This window comes from Gossypium arboreum, chromosome 3 (assembly GCF_025698485.1).
Source record: "Gossypium arboreum isolate Shixiya-1 chromosome 3, ASM2569848v2, whole genome shotgun sequence".
Taxonomy (NCBI): domain Eukaryota; kingdom Viridiplantae; phylum Streptophyta; class Magnoliopsida; order Malvales; family Malvaceae; genus Gossypium; species Gossypium arboreum.
In genome coordinates this window covers 95,721,687-95,743,430 of record NC_069072.1, presented here as the reverse complement: position 1 = coordinate 95,743,430, position 21,744 = coordinate 95,721,687, and the positions used below count along the sequence as shown (strand labels likewise).

Here is a 21,744-nt window from a genome sequence, read left to right as displayed (position 1 = left end):
TGTCATAGAATATGCTATAATATTCAGTTGGTTTACAATATGTTATGCAATATTATTAGTTTTATTATTCATATTCGAGGTTTGTAAATATTTTTCTCAACAATTTTATATTCAACTTTGAAAGAATTTGAACAAGTCGTTGGCTTCTCTTATTCTCCTTTGTTTTCATTGTTCGGAGAGAATCTTACAAATATTGGACTTTTTTTTTTCCCTTTCCAGATCAACTGAAATGAGTTTTTTTTATATATTATAAATTTGAGGAAGGGAACGAATTATCAAATTTGAATCTTAATCCTTACCGTGAACACAATAATTTTCATACATCTAACTATTATTTATAATATTGCAAAATAATGTGGTTCGGTTTAATGTTAAGTCACGTTATATTTTTAAGAGATAGCAAATCTTTCTAATTTTTGCACTCATTTAATTTTCAGTAATTTTCTATAGCAAATTCAACAACTGCCTCAATAATTGAAGTTCAAGAGACAAACAAACAAACTAGAAAAGAAAGAAAAAAAAAAAAAAAATTTCTTTAACTACTTTAAATCATCCATCTTAAATAGAAAGATCCAAAAACTAAAATGAGGTAATAGTAATAGAAATATAGCCCAATGCTTCAACTTCAAAATCACTTACTAATACTCGAGACTAAACTATTAATATTGTTGGTGTTATTAGTAGAATGTGTGGAAGGGGATGATCTAATTTTAATACAATAAACCAAAGCAGACGCAGCCAACAAAGCCAGACCCGTGACCCCACAAACCAAGCTCCCCAACAGCAGAACCTGTCTCACGTGATCACTTCCCCGCCGATTGCCACCAGCATCCCACCACGAGGTGTCGTTGGAAGTCGTGGCCTTGGGAAACGCCATCGTAGACGGCGTGGATGATGAGCACGAATTGGATGTTGCTCCGAAAAAGGACATCGTGTCCGATGAGTTCAGCCCCACCGTCGGCTGGCTTTGGTACCCCAAACCGTGATCGGAGGGGCGTAGCTCCCTAGCCGTTGATTCCCTGAGAAAGATGAGGATGGAGATGGCAGCAGCAATTCGTATTGCGTGGAAAGAGGGCATAGCTGCTCATTAAAGCTTTGCTTCTTTTTTTGGTCGGAAAGGCTTTGTTTTTCCTTTTAGCTTGAGTGAAATAGAAGGTAAGGGCATTTTAATTTGCATGTTTGAGAGGATGTTAAAAAGATACAAGTTAAGACTAATATGATTAAGGCAGCTGAGCGACGTCGTTTGAGTGTTAAACTACTTTATTTTTTTTATTAAGGATTAATACAAATTTTTAAACTTTGATAAGTTTCTTATAGTAAAATGTTTTTTTTAAAAAGCACATGATAATTTTTAATATTACTTATGGAAAAAAAATAAAATGCATTATCACTCTATTAAATATTAATTTTTTATAATTAAAGGATAAATATATTAGAGATGGAATCTAAAATAATTTTTTATTCAAATATATTTATTAAATTAGGTTGAAAGTTAAATTAATGAGACTTGGTTATCACTTGTATTATTTAGAGTAACTAGATGCATTAAATTTTTTGAGTAAACTATAAATTTAATAATTTACGTATAGTTTAAATTATTTTTTAATTAAACTTATAAAATTACGATATATTCATTAACATTATTGATATTGATTACTAAACTATTATTGTTAATAGTGTAATGACAAATTGATCTAACACATTATATATTTATTTTAAACCAAAATTTCAAGTCAAATTTATAGTTAATCCCTATATATTTTCTTCTTTTAAATAATTTAATTTTTCTTTTATTTATTTATTTATTTTTCTTATCTTTTCTTTTTTTCTCTCTTCTCCTTTGTCCAAAGTTCTCATTCTCCATTAAATACTTTGGGGTTTTTAATCCAACCTATTAAAATATTGTAAAAATAAGTATAAGATTAAATGAATTTGGCTAATTTGATTTTAATGAAAACATTGGTTTCATAATATAATATTGAATAATATCTTGAAAGACCCATTTCATCTAAATTTTAATTTTCTCAATATGTTAAGAAAACATCGTTCAACATTTTACTGTACAGAATGTGATTATGATGTTATGAGTATGATCAATATCTAAAACTTCCTCATTAATATATATATAATTAAATTAAATTTAAATTATTAAAAAACTAAATAAGTTAATAATAATAATAATAATAATAATAATAATAATAATAATAATAAGACTTAATGACAAATTTGGCCACTAACATTTGTATATTTTGTCAAAATAGCCCTAATTATATTTTTAAATCTTTTTAGCAATTAACCTTTATTTTTATTTTTCAATCTGCTATTTCTAACAGATTTAATTTGTAACACCCTTAACCCGTATCCGCCGTCAAATTAGAATTATAAGGCATTACTGGTCATATCACAGTTCATACAAATATTCACTACATTTCACAGCTCAAAATTTTATCACACTAAAACTCGTAACTTAAACAAATATCAATTCTTAACTTCATATCATTCGTAATATTATATATAGTTAAAAAAACATAATCCAATATATATATACATCAAAACACATTATATACTAAACAAATATAACAAAAGAGCTATTTCAATAATTGAATATCAAACCTATTATTATCTAGCTTATGCACATGTACAAATTAAACATCAAATGAAACATATTTCACTACAAGATTTTTCACTCATTTAAACGCCATAGTGATATATATATATGACCGAGCATAAGGGGTGAAGTCAGAAAATTTTTTTAGGGGTTCGGATGAAATTTTAATTTTTTATAGTTTATATTTTTATAATTTTTAAAGGATTAAATTAAATTTTTATAATTTTAGGGGGCCAAAGTGTAATTTTACCTTTACTAATTTAAAATTTTTAAAAAATTTAAAGGGCCTAAATAAAATTTCCCATTTTAAAGAAAGTCGGGGCCCATGCCAGTCCCCTAGCTACGCCCCTACCGAACATGCTTTAATTACCAATACACCATGCACGTATTTCTTATTGTCAAAGCCATATCCAAACATAAATTGCCGAATTAATTTTTCTTTTCATATACCTTTAATTAATTCATGACTATATCAATCCACATATTATGCACATTAATCTAAGTTAAAATAACCGCATGGCATACTAGATATTCCTACTCATAAACTCGTTTTAATCAAACATTATATCTAAGCCAAATATACTCCTTCTCTTGACACAAGTTTATGCGCATATGTCCATATTGTTTTGAACCGATTTGAGCACAATTAACACTAAAAAGTGCCTTAATTCACATGTTTAAAAAACGTACACATAACCAATCACTTAATCACACATTCGATCAGCTAAAATAAATTCAATACATAGCATAAACAATATCAAATTGTCAAATATCTATAATATAGCATAGTCTACACATAACGAAAACAACCAATTTCAATACTAACATTAACTAAACAATTTACTACATGACTAAATCACAATTGCCAAACCACAAATTATACAATAATCCATAATTAACAACTAATTAATACATGGCCGAATTTCACCATTACTAACATCATTAACAATCACAACCAAAAACACAATCATCACCCATATACCAAGCTTACTAAAATGAAATAATCATAAGCCTTATATATATATATATATATATATATATATATATATATATATCATTACTTCATATCAAATTCTTATACCAAGCACTCACTCGCATAAATGATCAAAAGGACTTAAGCATTAGATCATTAACATTAATATCAAGCCATTTTCGCATGGCTAAATATATCCAAATTTCAAAACCAACCAAAGCAAATACTAGCCTATACATGTCATATATTCGAAGTTTAAACCTTTAAAATACCGAAATAACGTTCAATAGTGTAATGGACTTCCTTGACGATCCCCGAACTCGTAACCAACGTCCAAAATCTATAAAACAGAGATAAACAGGAACACACACAGTAAGCTATTTAAGCTTAGTAAGTTATAAGCAAATTAATAACTCAGTGTTAACATCAAGTCAATTTAACCAAACTAATTTATGCTATTATGTTCACATTTATTTTCAAGATCATAATTTCATATATAACATATGCTTCCATATACAATTTCACATTGGCCGAATAAACATAATCTTATATACACATATTCAAGAATCATTTAAAAAATATTCACATTATATAATAGAAAGGCCGAATACACTTTCCATATTCACATACAATCTTCATTTGCATCATACGTGATTTGTAACAAACATTAAGCAACTTACTTACCTTATTTCAAGCAGGTAATAAGCTAACTCATACCTGGTCATCTTAGCTCGTTTTACACATTCGATCACAACTTAACATTACTTGATGAACCATTCAGAATTGGATAGGACACTCGGATAATCACATATATCGCACAATGCCAACTCACAAATGTGGTCTTACATGTGATCACATATCGATGTGTAGCAGCCTGATTTTCGGCCTAGTCAAAATAGTGTATTTGAAACCACTATTCTGGGCCGAAGAAAATATTTTTAATGATATTTTATGTGTTATAGCATGATTATATTAGTGCATGAATGTTTTGGTGAAATAATTTTAGTAATTTCATGCTTAATTGCGAAAAAGGACTAAATCGCATAAAGGCAAAAAATTTTGTTTTGCTAGCTAAATATGTTAAATAGCTAGAGAACCAAAATTTGGAGTGTTTAAAGCGCAAATAGACCCTAAATAGGGCGCTTGGACGGCCATAGAGAGAAAGAGTTTGAAAACTCAAAGTTGTGGGTATTAGGTAGCTTTTTTTGGCATTAAAATAAAACAAAAAGGAAAAGATGTTATCTTTTCATCTTTCTTCCTTCCCCCACCAAAAATACCAGCAAAATAGGGGTTTTGAAAGCTCGAAATTTTAGCAACTTCCATCCCTTGCAAGTAAGTGATTTTGATGACTTTTCTAGATGTTTTTTACATTTTTGGGACTCCTAAAGCTTAATCTAGCTATTGAGGGGACTATTTTTGTAACACCCTTAACCCCGTCCCGTTCCCGGAATAAGATTACAGAGTATTACTAGTCATTACAGTACATTTGCACATAACAAGTATAAATGCAATATTATCCATCTAAATATAACTTTAATGGGTCCACAGTACTTTACAAGTATAATTAAAACAAACCGGGATTCGATCGGAAGCTTAGGAAATTTTTCGTGAAATTTTAAATTTTCTTCTTTTGAACAGTACCACACACCTGTGTGGCTAGTTTAACATGCCCGTGCGGCTTGGGACACGCCCGTGTCCACAACCGTGTGCAATATTGACTTTTAAACACGGCCATGACACATGTCTGTGTGGCCTGCCTCTGTACTAAACTGACTTTAAGACACGACCGTGCTAACCAAGGCACATGCCCGTGTACTAACATGGTTGTAACAATTTAAGTGCAGGGGACACACGGCCTAACAACATGCCCATGTGCAAGCCATGTGTCTCACACGACCTGGTCACACACCCGTGTGACAAACCATGTAAACTCAAAATGAACCTTGTATTTTTAAATTTACCAACCCTTCAAACTGTAGACGACAAGCATTTCAAAATTTCTCCATTCAACTAGTCCAAAAACATTTTATGTGCTATCCAATTTTAGCAATAAACCATTCATCCAATCTACCCTCAGTGGTACCACAATTTATATCAAATAAACATTATCACACTAACCTAATTAATTTTCTTAGGTTTAGTCACCAAAATTTACATGTTTCATACATAATTCAACATCTTTATTTTTTTTATTACCATTTACAAACATTAACTTAATGACCTAGGTACATGTCATTATCAACAATTAACATGTGTTACCTTATTGAGTTTGGGATCGGCCTGGGATGCTAATTCAACATTCTAGCTTTAACCTAACCTGCGCACGGAAACAAACCGTACGCTGAGTATGAACTCAGTGGTATTTCTATAATCCGAACATTTAAAACATAACTTACACTTATTGTCCTATAATAATCATAAATATTCATTTATTCGTTTCATAAGTAATTTCTTTACAACTCATTCAACCTTCATTATCTAATAACTTGATTAACTTTTTCATTTAATTCACAACAATAATATTCTCTATTCATATGTCTTACTTATGTTTCTATTCACTATTCAATATCAGTAAACATATTTCAGTATCGATTAATTTATCAGTTTCTTTCAGTAACATTTAGTCATTCGAAAACAATTAGTTATCCAGTAACTATTATTCGTTCAGTAGCGATCCATTACTTAGTATCAATCAATTATTTGATGACAGTCAGTATTTTTCAATAACAATCATTTAATCATTATTATTCAGTATCAGTCATTTATTTATTCGATTCTGATTAAATATTCATGCGATAAATTTTTCAAGACCTTTATTTGCCTTATTAACATGACTCGAGCCTGGACGGATACACAGATCCAACCCACACACCGGGGATAGTATACAGTGTTTCATTGGCCGAAGCCGGAATACACCGTAAAGGTAACAAGAACAGGAACAGTAACAATAGCGGTACACAAAGTACCTCATCGGAACAAATCCGAAACAGTAACAGTCACAGTTAGGTATAGAGTACCTCTTCGTAACGAATCCGGAACAGTAACAGTAGTCGACACTTATAGTGTCTCATCGACACACAGTCGGAATATCCCTGAACACTTCCAATCCTATGGCATGCCAACTATATCCGACTAGCCCGATACAGTTAATGGGGTATTCAGAAAACTTTTAAATTTTCAATTTCATTCGTAATTTAATTTCAATTTAATTTAATACATTTTACCTTATCAATCCACATGCAATTCAATTGCAATACAATATACATTTTGATTCATTTCAATAATCATAAAACACAATAATGCTTACATTAATTACCATAACATTCAATCAAAATATAATAATTAACAATGAAATTTCACTTTTCAATGCATCAACCTACACATTAAATAATAAATTCAACAATTAAATGTTAAGTTCGGATTATAGAAACACAAACCGTAATTTCCGAGCTAACTCCCGTTGTCTTTGCCCTTTTTTCCTTGCTTAGCCGAGATTTTCCCGGAACAACGTTAGCTATTGACATCAATTAAAAATTATCAATACACTACCATTCAATTTTCTCATTGAATATTTCAATTTTTATTCATCTTTTGCCTAAATTCCAATTTAGTCCTTAAACCGAGACTAACTTTTATTCTTCACATTTAACTCAATATTTTCATTCAATTTCCACTTTAGACTAATTTCAATCTCTAATTTCAGCATAAAACCATAATTTTGAAATTATTTCAATTTAGTCCCTACTATTCAAAACTTATGAATTACTTTACAATTCAATCCTTATCTCACTTCTAACTGGAATTTCTATCAATTTAATCCCTAATTCATCATTTTATTCAACATAAACAATATTTAAAAATCTAATAACTTTCAATATATCAATTTAATTTCATCAAAACCTTGTTCCATGGCTTCCCAAACATCAAAATTAAATAAAAAGGGCTAAATTGACTTACCTATTAAACTTCCAAGCTTCAAACCTTTAATTTTCCCTTTTTTCTTCTTTCTTTTCTCTTTTCTTTCTTTCCTTCCCTGCTCTCTGTTTCGTTTGCTTTGTTTCTTCATTTCTATTCTTTTGTTTCTTTTCATTTATTTACTTTATATATATATAATATAATTTAATAATACACTTATATAGTAAGTAAACATACATGTATTTTACAATTGTATGTATATTAGTATTACACATGTCAAAGATATGTACCATACATTTGTCAACCTTTAATTTATCTAATTTAATAATATAATATCAATTAAATAATAATAACAATAACAATAATAATTAAGTATAAAACTATAATAATAAATAATAAGAATAATAATTTAATATATTTTAACACATTAAAATCTCAGATTTTTGTGTTTATGCCGCCTCACTGAGGACAAATGGCATAATTCCATTTTGGTCCTTTTCACTTTCTTTTAATCTATAATTAAACTTCCACACTTCATTCAATTTAATCCTTTTATCTGGTTATCCCTAATTTAAGCTAATTCACTTTATTAAACTTTAATTAACCACTCACTTAGCTTCGTAAATATTTAATAAATATTTACAAATCCATTTTTCAGAAACAAAGACCTGAAAATGCACTTTTTCGATAACTGTAAAATTTGGGTCGTTACAGTTTTGCAAAATGGTTGAGAGTTTAGGATTTTTCCATGAAAGCATGTGTTTTGTTAATTGAAATTTTATGGAAGAATATGAGTCTTGGTTGTGTAATTAACAACTTTTTTGAAAAGATTTTCATGGAAAACACCTAAAAGGGCCATTTTGTAAAAGTTATAAAATAGGCTGTAATTGTGTGAAATAGTTGAAATTTGGGGTTTTCATAAGGGTAATAATTGGTCGGTTAGGCTTGGCTAATAAGGAAATTCGAGAAAAATCAATTTCTGGGCCTAAGGGTAAAATGGTCATTTTGCGAAAGTTTAGGGGCAAAATGGTTATTTTTCAAAAAATGTAAATTTTGATTGTCCAAAATTATTTAGTGATTAAATGAGTGAATTTCATCATGTTAGATCAAGAAAATCAAGATTTGGGCTTAAATCGAGAAAGTGCGTGGTTAAGGACAAAAAGAGAATAATTCGCCAAAATTGCAATTGAGGTAAGTCCGTGTGATTAAATGCGCATGATATTTATGCCATTATTATTATACTTAAAAAGTTATCTTGCCGTGATTGTATTAAAGTTTAGTTTGATGATATTGTATACGGATTTAGCTTCGGTTAATTGAGATGGCACTAAGTGTGCGGAATCGTTCTAGCTTCGGCTAACTGTTACAGCACTAAGTGTATGGATGTTCAAAGCAAAAATAATTTACGAAAAGTCTTAACATATTTAAACGAAAGGTGAGAATGAAAGTGAATAAGTACGAGAATATTCAGGTGTGTATGATACCTATGTGGTAGATGATACTATGTATGTGAAGCTCATTGATTTGGTATGAACATATGGATTATGTTGGTATAGATTTGAAAGATGATTTAAGAATTTGTAAGTACTTATGTATTGATGATTTTTGGTACGAGCTTACTAAGCTTTTGAAAGCTTACTTTGTGTGTGTTAGCATTGTTTTATAGATATCGAAACTACTACAAGCTCGAGGATCGTCAAGGATCGTCACCACACTATCGAACCTCATTTTGGTATTTTGAAATTGTATATTTTGAAGTATGGCATGTATAGGCTAGTAGTTGAGGGATTATGTTTTGTGGTGTATATATATAGCCATGTGGTTTGGCTAGTTTATGTTTGAACTTATAGTTTGATAATGGTATATAATATGTGATGCCAATGTTCAATTTGGTTTATTTTGGTTGGTTAAAAGAGATGGTAAAAATGGCAAGTTTGGTAAGTTCATAGCATATGTTTGAATGATGTATCGATCATTTGGTTAGGTATGATGTTAGTTTAAGTTTTGGTATGAATTGAGTGATGAATTAAGAATGGAAATGATTGGTAATGTTTTAGCATGAATTATGTATGATTTGGTATAGATATTGGCTGAAATGGTTGAGCAAATATGCTTGTTCCTTTGCTTGTAGGTTGACCCATTTTGGGGTGGCAAATTGGTTATTCAAATGGCCTATATTTGTCCATACAGGCAGAGACACAGGCGTGTGTCTCAGCCGTGTGTGACACATGGCTATGTTGCACGGTTATGTGTCCCCTGGGGTACCCTACAATTGCAAGTCAGGCCCGAACACGGCCAAAGCACACGGGTGTGTGGCTAGCCGTGTGGCCCAAATCAGACTCGATCACGGCCAAGGCACATGGGCGTGTCTTGTAGCCGTGTGGGCAAGTCAGTAGCTGTGCCCTGTTTTGCCATGGCTTAGACACACGGGCGTGTCTAAGACTGTGTGAGGCACATGGCTTGTTCACACGGGCGTGTGACCTTTTAAAAGTTGAAAATTCTTATAAGTTCTGAAACTTTCATATGTTATCGAATTGATCCTGAAAGCATGTTTTAAACTTTGTACGATCGTTTTAAGTTTATGTTAAATACGAATGACCTATGTTTATTGAAATGGAAGGATATTTGATATTTGATGGTTCTGATCTGTGTTATGAGTCCGGTAATTCTTCTTAACCTATTCCGAAGACGGTTACAGGTTAGGGGTGTTACATTATTTGAGTGCATGAAAGTTTTGGTGAAATAATTTTAGTGATTTCATGATTAATTGCGAAAAGGACTAAATCGCATAATGGGAAAAAGTTTTGTTTTGCTAGCTAAATATGTTAAATAGCTAGAGAACCAAACTTTGGGGTGTTTAAAGTGCAAATAGACCCTAAGTAGGGTGCTTCGCCTGCCATAGAGAGAAAGAGTTTGAAAAGTCAATGTTGTGGGTATTAGGTAGCTTTTTTTGGCATTAAAATAAAACAAAAAGAAAAAGATACCATCTTTTCATCTTTTTTCCTTCCCCCACCGAAAATACTAGCAAAATAGGTGTTTTGAAAGCTCAAAATTTTATCAACTTCCATACTTTGCAAGTAAGTGATTTTGATGACTTTTCTTGATGATTTTTACATTTTTGGGAACCCTAAAGTTTAATCTAGCTATTGAGGGGAATATTTTGCAAAATGGTTGAGGGTTTAGGGTTTTTCCATGAAAGCACGTGTGTTGTTAACTGAAATTTTATGAAAGAATGTGAGTCTTGGTTGTGTAATAAACAACTTTTGTGAAAGGATTTTCATGGAAAACAGCTAAAAGGGTCATTTTGTAAAAGTTATAAAATAGGTTGTAATTGTGTGAAATAGTGGAAATTTGGGGTTGTCATAAGAGTAATAATTGGTCGGTTATGCTTGGATAATAAGGAAATTTAATAAAAATCGATTTCCGGGCCTCAAGGTAAAATGGTCATTTTGTTAAAGTCTAGGGGTAAAATGGTCATTTTACGATATTTTGCCAAAAATGTGAATTTTGGTTCTCCAAATTTACTTAGTGATTAAATGAGTGAATTTTATCATGTTAGATTAAGAAAATCAAGATTTGGGCTTAAATCGAGAAAGTGCGTGGTTAAAGACAAAAAGGGAATAATTAGCCAAAATTGCAATTGAGGTAAGTCCGTGTGATTAAATGAGCATCATATTTATGCCATTGTTATTATACGTAAAAATCTATCTTGCCATGATTGTATAAAAATTTAGTTTGATGATATTGTATATGAGAAAGTGATGTCAAATGTAAATAACATTTATCTGTTGATTGAATGCTTAGAGATTTGATGGAATATGACATTCCATTGAAACGAGTAAGTTGTTTGTAAATAGTACAATTATATTGTTATTATATGTGTTTAAATTGATATAGCATGAATTGCTTGGCTGTGGAAACGATTAAATTTGATGAATATTGAGATAGTAGAATTCCCGTTTGAACCTTAAGAAATAGTTCAGATATTCATGCCATGACATTCAGGTTATTTGTGTGCCAGTGTAAGACATGTCTGGGACATGCATCGGCTACGAGATGTGCTAGTGTAAGACTATGTCTGGGACATGGCATTGGCACAGATATGTGAGAGCTAGTGTAAGACCATGTCTCGGACATGGCATCGGCCTCGATTTTGATGGTCAATGTAAGACCATGTCTGAGACATGGCATCGACTTGATGGATGAGCCAGTGTAAGACCCTGTTAGGGACATGGCATCGGCATTATACCCTATGTTTGAGGCTTTGTGAATATTCGATAGCTTTCTGAATGGTTCAACGGTGAGAGTTACGGTTTAAGCTAAATGAGAAAGGTTATGACCATATTGTGAGTGGTACGGGTATTTACATGAAATTGATGAGATGTGAATTCAATTCATGTTATATGATTAGTAAGGAATGAATATGAGCATGTTGAGTAACGCAGGTATGTATGCCAAGCTCATGAGAAATTATTTCAGTTTATGATGAACATTTGGTGAAGATATAAATAGGTAATTCATGCCTATGAGAATGATTTTGTGATGACCTTGTGATTATATGTCTATACTTATGATGTATGAGGATGTAACCTTACCAATGTGGTGAAAATGAATTAATATGGTGTGATAAATCTAGTATCGTTAATTTACACTAAAACAGTTTTGGACAGCAGCCATAGTCCGACTTTGAAAATTCACCAAATATTATGGAAACTGAGTTAGAGGCTGAATAAAATATTAAATTAAAGCCCTATGAGTCTAGTTTCACATAGTAAAAATGGTGTAGTCAAAAGAGTTCCATATTATGTAATATTTAAATTGATATGAGATAGAGTCAGAATGACTTTGAAATCCCCTATTCTGATTTAATAAAATCATTCAAAATTGTACAAAAATAGTTATGGGTTATTATTTATATGATTAGAATTCCTAATGAGTATATTTTCAAGAGAAATAGATGGGAACATCATCCATGTCCCATATTATGAGATAATTAATTTTTAGTGAAGAGGGGTCTGAACTATCAGACAACAAAAACGGGTAACGTTAAGGAATAAACTGTACTAATTGACTAAACCAAAAAATTTGAAAATTTTATAGTAAGAAGATATATGAGTCTAGTTTTAGTGAAAATTAGTGGAACTTAATTTTGAATTCCGTAGCTCCAGATATAAATGATTTAGTGACTGTGACTCGAGAAAATAGCTTGACTAGAACATTAATAAAAATGCAAATAGGGTTGTATTGCCATGAGAAGCAAGTTGATAAATTGCTTATTATTTTCATACGATCTTACTAAGCTACTACTCCCTTCCTTTCTTTTCCTTTAGTGTTTTCAGGTTAGCTCGGGGTTGGAGATCGTCAGAGCCAGCATGACACTATCAAGTCGCTACCTTTGGAATAATGAAGTATATATTAGAAATTTCAAGTGAGTGCCATGTATAGGGATCTAGTTGATTGACATGTATTATTGTGATTTGGCCAAATGTGTTGGCTTATATGAGTTATATGTATATGGCCATGAGATGTGGCTCATATTGATTATGGCTTGTAAGCCTAGCTATTCATGTCATGTCTAATGTTTATAATGTGATTATGTTTGTTTGCCATGCATGGTTAGTAATATGACAAGTGTGTTGGATGTATGCTCTATGACCAATTGAGGAGGTCATAGTTATGTAGTAATTTCACGATAGAAACACAACGTTGTAATGATTTGAATATGAGTGCTTGATGGATAAGTTGGTAACCAGAGTATAATGGTAAAAATGGCCATCAAAATGACAAAGTCTTATGAATGTGAAATAAGGAATCTAGACTTTGTATTGTATGAGTAGATGAATTACTTGTAAGAGGACATGTTAATGTTAATGATATGTCTTAAAAAAGAATGTTTAATCACTAAAATGATGCCATGATTTGTGACTTTGTTGTTCATAAGGTTGTAAGAGATTATGGGTAAGATGAAGGCTTGGAAAATAGCCTAAGTGTTGGCCACATGGGCTGAGACACGGCTGTGTGTCTCAACTGTGTGAGGGGCACAACCTAGAGACATGGGCGTGTGGCCCGGCCGTATGGTTCGATGTGCATGCTGACATCATAAACAGAGAGTTACACAGCCTGAGGACATGGACGTGCCAAAGGCACACGGGCGTGTGACTCTATTTCATGGGAAGATTTTCTAAGTTTTCCTGAAACTTCTCAAAGTTCTCGGTTTAGTTCCGAATCAATTCCGATGAATGTTTTGGGCTTCGTAAACCCAAATAAGGGACGACATGCATGTGTTTGAAAGTTTTTGAATTAAAAGAGATTTTATGGGCCAGTTTTTGCATGAATATGTATGTTTAAGTCTGGTAATGCCTCATACCCTATTCCGGCGACGGACATGGTTAAGGGGTGTTACACGATGCCACTGTCCCAGACATGGTCTTACTCGCACACATATATCGGAGTCACATATCGATGCCAACGTATAAAACATGGTCTTACTCACACACATATATCGATGCCATGGTATTACTCGCACATCACATATCAGAATCCTATGTCATGACATATGTATCGTAGCTATTCCTAAGGTCCATACGGGACTTTCGGACGTCGTAACTCGGTCGAATCAGATTCATAAACATAGGTGCCAAATTTGTACACATTCGGTTATTATGTATATATATTCATATTTTTCATTTCAACATATATAGTTTGCATTTAATTAAAATTAACAACGTCTATTTGCTTTAAACTTACCTCGGACGATAAAAAAAGAAACAGGACAGCTAGTCGACAACTTTAGTTTTCCCACGATCCAAATTCGATTTCTTTGGTTCTTGATCTAAACATATTCAAATTAAACTCATTCAAACATATTTTCATTCAATTTAGCCCAAAAACACATAAATGAGCAAATTACACTTTTGCCCCTGACATTTCACATTTTTCACAATTTAGTCCCTATTTCACAAAAAACAAAATATTCAAAATTTGAATAAACCCATGTTAAGCCGAATCTTACCCATGTTCCTAAAAGTCCCTATATTTCATTTATTTTACATTTTAGTCCCTCAATTTATTATTTTTGCAATTTAGTCCTAATTACTTAAAATCATCAAAAACTTCAATACAAAACATGTTAATCCAAAACATATCTTTCATATTTCATCTTCAAACAACAAAAATCACAAGCTTTCAACAATGGCATAACTCAAAATATTCACCAAAATAAAAAATTCAAGCATGGGTCTTGTAGATAGCTTAGCAACGATCTCAAAAAATGTAGAAATTACCAAAAATCGAGCTAGAACTTACCTTCAATGAAGCTTGAGAATGGCCGAACCCTAGTTTTCTTTTTCTTTTCTTTTGTTTCGGCAAGAACAAAAATATGAACACATATAATGGCTTTTATTATAATATAACATATATTAACTTAATATTTAATTAATATATAATTTACATATTTAACCTTAATGAATTTTATAATAAAACCATATATTATATGTCTATTGCTGTCCATACATAAAATGAATGGAATAATTGCAACATAAGCAGTTCCTCGTATAAAGACACATTCATTTTGGCCCTTTTATAATTAACCATCAAATTTTCATTTTACGCGATTAAGTCCTTTTATTTAATCAGGCACTCAAATGACAAAATTAAATCTCAAAAATTTCAAACACACAAATTCATATATAATAAACACAGAAAATAATTTAAAATTTTTTTTTGACCCAGATTTGTGGTCCCGAAACCACCGTTCCAATTATGGTCTAAATTGGGCTGTTACATAATGAATAAATTCAAGGTTTTAATTTTTTTTTCTTTCAAAAAGTTTCAATCTTTCATAAATTTGTTTATTAAGAAGTTTTTCTCTGAGTTAATTTTTTTAGATAATTACGCTTATTTTCTTTAAATTAAGAGTTATTTTTAAATTTAATGTATTATTTATTTTATTATTTTCCACATGTAATTATCTTTTGGGTTATCTAAGTAATAAATTATATCTCATTAAAAATATTCTACATATGAAATTACACATTATCCTGTTAACTCTTTTGCTAGTATTTCATTAAATTTGTTAGAAAAACATGTTGGAAAAAGGAATCAAGGTTGATGACCAAAAAGACTCAAAAATACAATTAAGGTCATTCTAACAAAATATGCAAATGTTATTGGCCAAATTTTTCATTAAACCTAATAATAATAATAATAATAATAATAATAATAATAATAATAATAATAATAATAGTGAAACAGAATGCCGTTTCCTTTAAGGGAGACTAAAACAAGTCCTCTTCTTTTTAAAATATTGTAACACCCCACATTTGTCCTAATGTCTAATAGGAATAGAAGATGTTTTGGAAGCACAAACGTAAATGATGATTTTGGAAATACTTAATATTTTAAATTTTAAAACAATTTACTAAATTCATATCAATGAGGTAAAAATCAATTTGTTAGTGTTTAGAAATGTCCATGACTAAATACAAGCTTCAGAGAGCCCAAAACTCACAAAACATTTTAGTGACACTACTTGGAGGGATATGAATCGATATATAGCCCCCTGTTGGAACAATTTTAGTTTGAAAATAGTATTATTGCATTGCGGCAAATTAAAATTTTGAAAATCAACCAAGTTTGTGATACTTACAGCAGTAACCTAAACTAAATTCGCATCTGTGTTTTCGGATAAGTGGATCCTTGATGTCTTACGACTTTCAACCAAACGATCTTCCCCGCTATTCTTGTACCATGAATTGCTTTGAGTGTGGGCTCGGATAAATTGAATCAAAACATATAACTAGAAAAAGAAAAAAAAATCCTTTTTGGGTTAAAACGAAATTCTATCTTCTTTAATAGAAACAGGTAAAATTGTTATTCTGGAAAAATATATTTAAAATTTGAGAATAAATTCTCTCTATGTTTTTGGTAGAAAAACAATCTTCAAAAGTTTTGTTAATAGCTCTACCGGTGCCATCTATTTATAGGAAGAAAATGTAGAACCTTTGTAGATGTTTAGAGGTTTATTTTAAATATAGAAACAATGTCATACTTAGAGTAGAAGAGGGGCAAATGTCCCACCCTTGTATTTCTACTAGGGTTGTTTGTAACATCCCTTACCCGTCTTCGACGCCAGAACAGGGTACGAGGCATTACCGGACTTACATTACAAGCAATCATACAATTTCGAGTCATAAATTTGTGTCCAAATTAAAATCATTTGGAATTAATCATAAAGTCCCTAATACGAGCCTACGAGGCCCACAACATGCTTTAGAACTAGTTCGGGACTAAACCGAGAACTTTAGAAATTTTTCTTTTACAAAACTTAGAAAAATTTTCCACTGTACAGGGGTCACACGCCGGTGTAGATATAGGACATGCTCGTGTGGGCAGGCCGTGTGGTCACACATGCCCGTGTCTTGACCCCATGTAACTCTCTAACTTGTAACCCATGAACAAATTGAGATCGCATGGCCAAGTCACATTCCAGTGTGATAGGCCGTGCGGAAAATTAATGTTCACAAAAATAGGTGCAGACTTCACACGGCTAGGGCACACTCCCGTGTTCGAGGCTGTGCCATCCACAAGGCTGAGACACATGCTCATGTGTGTGCATGTATGCTCAATTCTAAGCATTATGTTTCTCAAAATTTAAAGTGTAGGGGACACACGGCCAAAACTCATGCCCATGGGGTAGGTTGTGTGTCACACATGACCTAGAAACACTCCAGTGTGTCTACCCGTGTGGACAAAATAAAGGCTATTTACCAAGCCATTTGCCACCCTCATTTGCACATACACTTACACCAATTCATCGGCACAAAAACATAATATACTTAGGCAATCAAAACATCAACAATTATAATGAATACATGCCAAAACATTATTAACATCTATCCTACTCACAACATTTATTATGCCCTAACTCAATCATGCCAATTTCACATTCATTAAGCCTCAGTTAACTACTTTCAAGATACATAATTGTACACTAATTCATCATCTCATCAATAGATCACATTTCCAAATCACATTCATGCTATGAATCACATTCCATCATTCACCAAAGACATTGGCACATATATGAATATACTTAGGCTTACAACCATGTTAGCCAAAATAAGCCAATTAACATGGCCGAATATCAAAACAAGCCTTTACATTGGCTAAAATCATAATGACACATATAACAAAATGACCAAGTTCCTATACATTCAAAACACTAAGATCATCAATACCCAAAATGAGAGTTTGATAGTTTTATTCGAATCTCTGACGATCTCCGATCCGAGCTAGCTTGGCGACACTATAAAAACATGAAAAATAAATAGAGTAAGCTATATAGCTTAGTAAGCTCGTATGCAAGAAATGTAAATTTACCATAGTCTCATGAGCATAATTCATTCCGTCACAACTTACCTCGTATTCATCATTTAATGAATTTAAGAATCATAAGTTTTAAGCACATACTTGTACCATCTCGTAATGGTTTTACACATATTCTCATCTTTGGCATACCTGTGAACCACTCAGAATAACAATGTCGGATATTCGGGAAATTTTGCACACTAAGTACCACATATGTAGCCAAAGCTACCCAAGTCTCATACCACATAATCGCTCGCTCTCGAGCTATTGACAAGCCTGCTCACACAAGCTATCAGTCAAGACGTAGCAACACGGTGCTGCTCACATAAGCTGTTAAGTATCTACAACATATGCCGGTTTACTCAACCATCGGTAGGACGTACGAGACCAGCACCTGGATCACATAATCACATAACACAATGTAACCATAGTGACATGTCACTTGTATCCTAACCTATTCCTAGGTTCAAACGAAATTTCTTACTTGTCGAATCATTGTCGAACTCGTTCCTTGAATTAAACTCATTAACATAATCAAACATATAGTTCATGCAATATTAAATCATTAAAATACAATTATTTTAAAGCTTATTTTTAACATACGGACTTACGTCGATATAAAATGGGTAATAGTTCGATTTAGTCCACAACCTTGTTCTTTCCTCGATCTAGGTCAGAACCTCGTCTTTCTTGATCTATAATACCACATTTAACTTATTCAATCATCACATTATTTAATTTAATCCCCAAAACACCTTATGAAAAAATTACATTTTTCCCTTAACTTTTTTTAACTTTTTACATTTTAGTAACTAGGCTCTTAAAATGACTTTCATTCAATTTCTTCATCACCCAAGCCTAGCCGAACCCTTTTCATGCTCATGAAAACCCACATTTTCCATTTATTCACTCTTTTATACGCATTTTATAGACTTTTACAAATAAGTCCCTATTTGACCTTTTTTTTATTTATCAAAAATCATTTTGTAAATGTTGTTTAACACACAATAAACATGCATATTCTACCATTAAACATCAAAACACATACATATTCTACATGGGTAAAATTTTAGACTTTGTCTTTCTTTCAAATTAGTCCTTGAAATAGCTAAATCAAGTTACAACGATCGCAAAAATATAAAAAGTCATCAAAAACGGGACAAGAACGGGCTTACAATCAAGCTTGAAAGTTGGCCAAACCCTAGCTATGTCTTCCTTTGTGATTTTCGGCCATGGAGGATGAAACTAGAAAAGATGAACACTTATTATTTGTTAATTATATCTCTATTTACCAAATGACTAAAATGCCCTTAATGCCTAACCTTAAAATTTTACCTAGTCATGTCCACTTTTGTCCATGCTAAAACACAATGGTCTAATTACCATTTAATGACCTCTAATTTAAGAATTCATAACAATTAGGCACCTTTAACATGGAAAACTCAAGATTTCCACCTATTGCAATTTTGTCCTCAAAAATCTTACTAGAAAAAGGTTAGGGTACAATTTTCTCATAGCTTCCTCAAGTTCCCACGTAGCCTTTTTGACCCCATTTCGTTGCCGCGAAACTTTCACTAGGGCTATGCTTTTATTTCGCAATTGTTTAACTTCTCAAGCTAAAATCTTGATCGGTTCTTTACCAAAAGTCATATCGGGTTGAATCTCAACCTTTGCTGGTGAAATCACATGTGATGGATCTAATTGATATCTTCGCAACATTGACACATGAAACAAGTTATGGATCCTTTCTAATTCTGAGGGTAAAACTAGCTGATAAGCCACTAGCCCTATCCTTTCAACTATCTCATACGACCTAATGAAACGCGGACTCAACTTGCCTTTGTGACCAAATATAAGTATTTTCTTCCATAGAGATACTTTCAAAAATACTTTGTGTAACACCCCATACCCGTATCCTATGTTGGGGTAAAATATGAGGCGTTACCTAACTTAAACTCATACTTACAACCAATTTCAAGTCTTCATGACTTGGAAAATTGAAAACTTTCTTAAACTTATCAATATATTCTTAACATGGGTTTACGAGGCCCAAAACACACATCAAAAATCATTCGGGACCAGTCCGAGTCCTTTTGAAAACTATAGGAAAATGTCACTTGACGTAGGGGCACATGCCCGTGCCGAAGGGGCAATATGCCCGTGTGACCATTCCAACATGGCCATGCTAATGGCCCGTGTGTCTCACAAAGCCTAAGCAAAATAGGGACACTCCCGTGTCCTTCACCCGCATGGAATTAATTCTAAATGCACACCTACAGGGGTTTTCACATGGCCTGTCACACGCCCATGTCCTTGGCCTGTGTCCTTCACACGGCCATGACACGCTCGTGTCCTAGCCTGTGTGCAAAAACCTAGTCATTCTGTTTCTGATGTCAGCAGTTCATATGGGTCACACAACCAAGGAACACGCCCATGTGTAGACCGTGCCCTTCATGCGACTAAGTCACATAGCCATGTCTCTGCCCGTTTGTTTACTATCATGCATACTGACTTGAAATTTTTACGTACAGGGGACACACGGCTGGACAACTTGCCCATGGTGTTGGCCGTGTGTCACGCACATCCTAGACACACGCCTGTGTGTCTACCCATGTGGACAAAATCAGGCTATTTGCCAAGCCTCTTTGCCGCCCTTACTTACATAAAAGCAACCTAGCAGTACAAAACTATTTCATGCAATAAAATCAGCCACAATAGACAATATTTCATTTGTGCAATCTAATCATCCATGAACATAACACCCTTTGCATATATCAAAATGAATATTAGCCATCATTAAAGGCCTAATACAAATTGAGGAATTTATCCCTAGTGAACACATTTGGCCAAATTAATAACAACACAAAACTCAAGTCTAGTCCCCTATACATGCCATATTCAAAAATATAAATCAAACTATATCGAATTCTTCGATTAATAGTGTGATCGATATCTCTAACTTCCGTTGATCTTTGAACTAGATAGACGACACTATAAGAAAAAAGGAAAGGAGAAGGAGTAAGCATAAAGCTTAGTAAGTTGCATATAAATAATTATACAACAATATTTCGCCATTCATCAACAAGTATCATAATACACAAGTAGGCATAAGTAAAACTTACTCATCAATACTCAATACACATCATATAGCATATAAGTGGCTCACATTATATACATTCCAAATAGGTACCTGTATCACTCACGACACAGTTATACTTTCCTCATTAACTAGAAATTAGAACTTCTACCATTGAACCATTCGGAATGCTATCGGATATACCATAGCCTCAAACATTGGGTAATATGCTGATGCTGTATCCCAGACACAGTCTTGCACTGGCTTATATCTCAAGTCGAAGCCATGTCCCAGACATGGTCTTACACTGACTATCATCTCGTAGCCGACGCATGTCCCAGACATGTCTTACATTGGCTTATGTCTCGAGGCTGATGCATGTCCCAGACATGGTTTTACACTAGCTCTCACAAATGACCCCATCGTTATAGCATGAATATCCGATTTATTTCTCTAGGGTTCCAACGAAAATTTTATTATCTCTACTCTCATCACATTTTCTCATTTCCAAAAGTCAAGCAATTTATGCTATAATAATTTCGATACAATTTAGACACATATATTATCAAAGTAGTTTTATTATTTACATACAACTTACCTTGGATTACAAAACGTGGCGACTAGTCGATTTAGTCGATTTGCTTGGCTTTCTCTCGGTCTAGGTTCAGATTCAGTATTTCTTGATCTATAATAGCAAAATACACTTATTTAATACACTTATTTAATCACTAAATAAAATTAGGCAATCAAAAATTCACTTCCTTGGTAAAATGACCATTTTGCCTCTAGACCTTGACAAAATGA

At 32.6% G+C, this 21,744-nt stretch overlaps 1 protein-coding gene across 1 annotated transcript; it reads right to left on the bottom strand.

The window, feature by feature from the left end:
- Nucleotides 1–530: 530 nt before the first annotated feature.
- Nucleotides 531–1,247, bottom strand: LOC108482337 (uncharacterized). Its single transcript, XM_017785459.2, has one exon. The coding sequence runs from the start codon at nucleotides 1,076–1,078 to the stop codon at nucleotides 632–634; it is 447 nt and encodes a 148-aa protein (XP_017640948.1). The 5' UTR covers nucleotides 1,079–1,247; the 3' UTR covers nucleotides 531–631.
- Nucleotides 1,248–21,744: the final 20,497 nt, after the last annotated feature.

Coding starts and splice junctions, on each gene's coding strand:
- LOC108482337 (XM_017785459.2), bottom strand. CDS start 1,078: ATGCCCTCTTTCCACGCAATACGAATTGCTGCTGCCATCTCCATCCTC.